Below are 6665 nucleotides of genomic sequence, written 5' to 3' on the forward strand. Positions count from 1 at the left end.
GATAATAATTGCATTTTCATTCCATTCATGTTTAATACATACTCATAGTTTTTTATTTATTTATTTAAAAAAAAAACACAGAAAAAATCAATAAAGCTGTTTCGCCGACACCCTTATCGGACTCGTGCAAACTCGAAGATCATGGAAGAACTTTAGCAAAATCAAGAGGTGATGAGGATGGATGTCAACCAATTGAAGGACAAGGTTGATCAAATCTTAGAAGCTATACAGGCTTTGTCAAGGAAGGGGAATACAGATGAGAATCCTTCGGCTGCAAATGAAGAACACCAAACCACTCCTTCTCACCCACCAGGCTTTACCCCGACTACCCAGCAACCTCATACAACAGCTATACAATTTCCTATGTATGGTCTTCCACCCGGTTATACTCCACCTTTAGTCGTCAACCCCCAAATTCAAGGTTCCTGACTTTGAAAAATACAAGGGCAACACATGTCCTAAAAATCATCTAACTATGTATTGCAGAAAAATGGCATCTCATGCTCATAACGATAAACTTCTCATTCACTTTTTCCAAGACAATTTGAGTGAGGCATTGTTAAGTTGGTATATGCATCTTGAGAGAAATCAAATTCGTTCATGGAAGGACCTAGCTGATGCCTTTTTGAAGCAATACAGATACAACGTTGACATGGCCCCTGATAGGATGCAATTGCAAAATTCATTGAAAAAGGACAATGAAGCTTTCAAAGAATACACACAACGGTGGAGGGAAATGGCCTCACAAGTAGAACCCCCATTATCTGAAAGAGAAATGGTTGGTATGTTTATGGATACTCTCCAGTAGCCTTTTTATGACAAGATGATTGGGAGTATGTCATCAAACTTTTCTGACCTTGTCATGATATGAGAAAGGATAGAAAGTGGGATGAGGAGTGGCAAGATCGTATGTGCAGCAACTAGCGTGAAACGACCCCAGACGACATTCACAAAAAAGAAAGAAGGAGACGCTAATGCTGTAATGGTAAACCCCAAAGTCTCCTATTTTCCACCCATCAATTCTTATCGACCCCCAAATTTCCAGCCCCCGATACCACAAACTCCTTACATCCCTTATCCATATGTGGCTGCAACCACACAAGCTTCATACCCTCAATATCACCCTTCAAGACCACCTTTTTATCAACCACCACCTACCGCATTTTCCCCACAAAATCAATACCCAATCTCGAATCACTACAGGGCACCTATCAATCGAGAAAAAAGGATAACTCATTTTGATCTAATTCTCGTCACGTATAGCCAATTGTTGCCTCACTTACTTCAAAATTCAATGGTAGTCCCGAGACCAATGAAACCTCTTGAACCACCATTTCCAAAATGGTACAATCCAAATGTCAAATGCGAATACCATGCAGGAGCTGTGGGGCATTCCATCGAAGATTGCCAAGCCTTAAAATCTAAAGTGCAAGAATTGATTAATGCAAAATGGTTTACCTTCAAAGAGGATGGTCCCAACATATGGAGTAATCCATTGCTGGGTCACAGGGATGCCTCTATCAATGTCATTGAAGATGGGATAGACCAATATGCAACAAATGGTCATGTGTTCACCATGGGGTCGTGTGTGGAAAATAATATATCTTTCCTAAAACCATTGGAAATTCATTACAAAAAAGAGAATCTTAAGTCAACTCCTAGCAAGCCAAATGCAATAATTGTCCAAACACCAATCCTTTTTCCTTATGGAAATACCAAGGCAGTACCGTGGAAATACGAAGTCACGTTTCACTTGGCAGATCATCAACCAAGTGATGGTTGTGAACCTAAAGGAACTGATGTCACTAACATCTCAGGGATTGGTGGAATGACTCGGAGTGGTCAAGTATACACTCCTGAACAACTTAGGAAAAATGAGGTTAATGGAGAAAAGGGAAAAGAAGATATGTATCATTCCATAAAAAGACAAGCGATCAGTAAAAAGACGGTGTCTGAAGAAGAAGCTAATGAATTTTTGAAGTTTGTCAAGCAAAGTAAATATAAGGTGGTGGATCAGCTAAATCAAACCCCTTCCAAGATATCAGTTCTCTCATTGTTATTGAATTCTGAAGCACATATAAGGGCACTAATGAAAGTTTTAAACGAAGCCCATGTTACTCACAATATCACTGTCGATCAATTTTATGGAGTTGTCGATAACATCACTGCTAGTAAAGCACTACACATCTCTGTGAGGTGTCATGATCATATTCTTGCACGAGGGCTAGTAGATAATGGTTCATCATTAAATGTCATGCCTAAATCGACACTATCAAAACTATTTGTTGAGGGAGCCTGTTTGAAGCCTAGTGATTTGGTGGTGAAAGCGTTTGATGGATCTAGAAGACAAGTGGTTGGAGAGATTGACCTGCCAATTCAAATTGGACCCCACATATTTGGGATAACCTTCCAAGTAATGGATATTAAACCGACGTACAATTGTCTTTTAGGGAGACCATGGATTCATGCTGCTGGAGCAGTGACATCCACCCTCCATCAAAAGCTAAAGTTTATAGTGAACAATAAGCTGGTAATAATATCTGGGGAAGAAGATATGATAGTATCTTCTACAAGCTACATTGTAAATCCAGAGGAAGCCATAAAGACTTCCTTTCAAGCATTAGAAATTGCCAATGCCGTCTTCATGGGTGAAGAATATCGTTTAAAAGAACCAAAACTATCTACCATATCATTGAAGTTTACCAAATCTATGTTGGAAGGAGAAGTTTTTTTGGGAAAGTTGATAGGTACGGGTTGGGATAAGTACCTACTCAAGCTGATAAAGAGAAGGCTACGAAGGGAAAAAGAGAAAGCTGGACACCGAATTCACAGAAGATTCCTATTTGTGACATTCGCCAAACTTTTCAAAGCGCCGGAATAATATATGCTCATCAAGTGGCTGTTACAGAAGAGGATCATGTTGATGATGACACCCTCAAGCTAGTGTACCCTTGTCCTCCAAACACCAGTCTCAACAATTGGAAGATCCTCGAGTTTCCCGTATTTGTTAATTCATGTTCAAAGTAATTATGTATTTTTTTAATTCCTTTTGCTATGTCTAAGGCTATAAGGATAATTAACTAGGGCATATGTATTTCAATTCTGTACTTATTATAAATAAATGCATTTTTGAATTCTCCAACTGGTTTTGTCTTTCTCTTTTCTTTTTTCGCAATCCTTATTCATATTTTTTCTTTTCTTTTTCTTTTCTTCTTAATTTAAACAATGCAGAGTTGAAAATGGCAGCGCTAGAACCCTTGTAATTTTGAACGTCTAATTAATCATGCTGATGAGGATTGTGAAGATGACTGCGAGCCTTCCCCAGAACTAGAAAACTTAATTGAACAGGAAGCTAAGATAATCCAACCCTATCAAGAAACTATTGAGGTGATCAACTTAGGGAATGAACATGATAAGAAAGAAGTTAAAATTGGTATGTCTATGAAAGAAAGTGAATGAGAAAAGTTGGTTAAACTTTTATTTGCTTATGTGGATGTCTTTGCATGGTCATATCAGAATATGCCTGGGCTAGATACTAACATAGTTGAACACAAGCTACCACTCAAGCCTGAATATGCTCCAATTAAACAAAAGTTGAGAAGGATGAGACCTGATATGTCACTTAAAATTAGAGAAGAGGTCAAAAAGCAATTTGATGCTGGTTTCTTAGCAGTAGCAAAATATCCTCAATGGGTGGCTAATATTGTACCAGTTCCAAAGAAAGATGGAAAGGTTCAAATGTGCGTTGATTATCGGGATTTAAATAAAGCTATCCCTAAAGATGATTGTCCTCTACCTCATATTGATGTCCTAGTGGATAGCACTTCTCAATACTCTCTTTTCTCCTTCATGGATGGTTTCTCAGGGTACAATCAAATCAAGATGGCTCCCGAAGATATGGAGAAAACTACATTCATCACACAATGGGGGACTTTTTGCTATAAAGTGTTGCCATTTGGATTGAAGAATGCCGGGGCAACCTATCAGAGAGCAATGGTAACCTTGTTTCACGGCATGATGCATAAGGAAATAGAAGTTTACGTGGATGATATGATTGCAAAATCTCGGACTGAAGAAGACCATGTTGTTAACCTTCAAAAGTTATTTGAGCGACTAAGGAAGTTCAGACTCCATTTAAACCCTGCTAAATGCACATTTGGTGTAAGATCAGGCAAGTTACTTGGGTTTATCGTTAGTCAAAAAGGGATAGAGGTGGACCCAGATAAAGTAAGAGCAATACAAGAAATGTCGGCTCCACACACGGAAAAAGAGGTTCATGGCTTTTTGGGTAGATTGAATTACATTGCAAGGTTTATATCACATCTCACTGCTACATGCGAACCGATTTTTGAATTGTTGCGCAAAGACCAAAAGGTTGAATGAAATGAGAATTGTCAAAAATCTTTCGAAAAGATTAAGCAGTACTTATCAAAACCTCCCATCCTAGTGCCTCCTGATCCTGAGAAACCACTTATTATGTACTTAATAGTACTTGACGAGTCAATGGGCTGCGTACTGGGGCAGCATGTTGAATCTGGTAGGAAAGAACATGCTATTTATTATTTGAGCAAAAAGTTCACCAGTTGTGAAACAAGATATTCATTGCTTGAACGAACATGTTGCGCATTGGCATGGGCTGCTCGTCGGTTGAGGCAATACATGTTATGTCATACAACTTGGTTGGTGTCTAAAATGGACCCAATTAAGTACATCTTTGAGAAACCCGCTCTTACCGGAAGGATCACCCGTTGGCAGATGTTGCTATCAGAATACGATTTGGTATATGTTACACAAAAATCTATCAAAGGAAGCGCACTAGTAGAGTACTTAGCCCAACAACCGGTAGAAGATTATCAATCAATGCAGTGTGAATTCCCCGATGAAGACATAATGACTTTAGTTGAAGAGATTGAATCATCTGATAAAGAAAAATGGAGGTTGGTGTTTGATGGTGCTTCTAATGCGTTAGGGTATGGAATTGGAGCCATTTTGATTTCTCCAGAGAACCAGTTCACTCCATTTACGGCTATGTTGTGTTTTGATTGTACAAACAATATTGCAGAATATGAAGCATGTGTTATGGGAATTAAAGTAGCTATTGAATCAAATGTAAAATTTCGTGAGGTATATGGAGACTTATTGTTGGTATCCATCAGACGAAAGGAGAATGGGAAACGCGAGATTCTAAATTGATTTCGTATCACACCCATATCAAAGAATTGACAGAACACTTTGAGAAGATTACTTTTCACCATATCCCTCGAGAAGAAAACCAGTTAGCTGATGCCTTGGCCACTTTGTCGTCAATGTTCAAAATAACCACTAATCAAGACGTGCCAGTCATAAAGATTCAACAAAGAGATAAACCTGCATATTGCTTATCAATAGAAGAAAAGTTGGATGGCAAGCCGTGGTTTTATGACATCAAATCATATGTTAAGAATAAGGAATATCCATTGGGTATTTCAGAGAACGACAAAAGGGTTTTAAGGAGATTGTCAATGAATTTCTTCTTGAATGGTGATGTGCTTTATAAGAGAAATCATGATATGGTTCTCCTCAGATGTGTAGATAAAGCAGAAGCGGAGAAAATTATCCAAGAAGTTCACGAAGGTTCTTTCGGAACTCATGCAAATGGGCACACAATGGCAAGAAAAATCTTAAGGGCTGGATACTATTGGTTGACCATGGAATCCGATTGCTTTAGTCACGTAAAGAAATGCCATAAATGTCAAATCTATGCTGATAAAATACATGTACCACCCACCTCTTTGAATGTTTTAACATCACCATGGCTATTTTCAATGTGGGGAATGGATGTTATTGGACTCATCGAGCCAAAAGCTTCCAATGGTCACCGGTTTATCTTGGTAGCTATTGATTACTTCACAAAATGGGTTGAAGCCGCTTCTTATGCCAATGTGACGAGAAGTGTGGTTGTCAAATTCATCAAAAGAGAATTGATTTGTCGATATGGATTGCCAAATAAGATAATCACTGATAACGCGACTAATCTGAATAACAAAATGATGAAAGAGTTGTGTGATAATTTCAAAATTCAACACCATAATTCTTCTCCATATCGTCCGAAAATGAATGGGGCTGTAGAAGCAGCAAATAAGAATATCAAGAAGATCATACAGAAGATGGTGGAGACATATAAGGATTGGCATGAAATGCTTCCCTTTGCATTACATGGCTATAGAACCTCTGTTCGTACCTCAACAGGGGCAACTCCTTTCTCATTGGTGTATGGAATGGAAGCGGTACTTCCCATCGAAGTCGAAATTCCCTCAATCAAAGTCCTGATGGAAACAAAACTAGAAGAGGCAGAATGGGTTCAATCACGATATGACCAATTGAATCTCATAGAAGAAAAAAGAATGATAGCTTTGTGTCATGGTCAACTATATCAAAAAAGACTCAAAAAAGCTTACGAGAAAAAAGTCCGTCCTCGAGAGTTTCGAGAAGGAGAATTAGTGTTGAAGAAAATATTGCCCATAAAAAAAGATTCTCGGGGAAAGTGGACTCCGAACTACGAAGGACCATATGTTGTGAAAAAAGCTTTCTCTGGGGGAGCTCTAATACTCGCAGAAATGGATGGAGATGAGCTTCCACTTCCAGTAAACTCAGATGCAGTCAAAAAATATTATGCTTAAAAAAAA

The 6665-nt window shown here is 38.5% G+C and overlaps 1 protein-coding gene across 1 annotated transcript; it reads left to right on the forward strand.

The window, feature by feature from the left end:
• Positions 1 to 363: 363 nt before the first annotated feature.
• LOC140920046 (uncharacterized) lies at positions 364 to 6659 on the forward strand. The gene is made up of 6 exons (XM_073367356.1): positions 364 to 421; positions 1380 to 1562; positions 1641 to 1937; positions 2073 to 2171; positions 2765 to 2945; positions 5564 to 6659. Exons 1-6 carry the CDS (start codon positions 364 to 366, stop codon positions 6657 to 6659), a joined length of 1914 nt encoding a protein of 637 aa, XP_073223457.1.
• Positions 6660 to 6665: the final 6 nt, after the last annotated feature.

Source organism: Cicer arietinum, chromosome 4, assembly GCF_000331145.2.
Source record: "Cicer arietinum cultivar CDC Frontier isolate Library 1 chromosome 4, Cicar.CDCFrontier_v2.0, whole genome shotgun sequence".
NCBI classification, from domain to species: Eukaryota; Viridiplantae; Streptophyta; class Magnoliopsida; order Fabales; family Fabaceae; genus Cicer; species Cicer arietinum.

Bases quoted from the DNA above. Each gene is read 5' to 3' on its own strand.
- LOC140920046 (XM_073367356.1), top strand. From the start codon at position 364: ATGTATGGTCTTCCACCCGGTTATACTCCACCTTTAGTCGTCAACCCC. The intron at 422-1,379 runs GTTCCTGACTTT...AATACCATGCAG, and splicing joins CGTCAACCCCCAAATTCAAG to GAGCTGTGGGGCATTCCATC. The intron at 1,563-1,640 runs GTCATGTGTTCA...ATTACAAAAAAG, and splicing joins AGACCAATATGCAACAAATG to AGAATCTTAAGTCAACTCCT.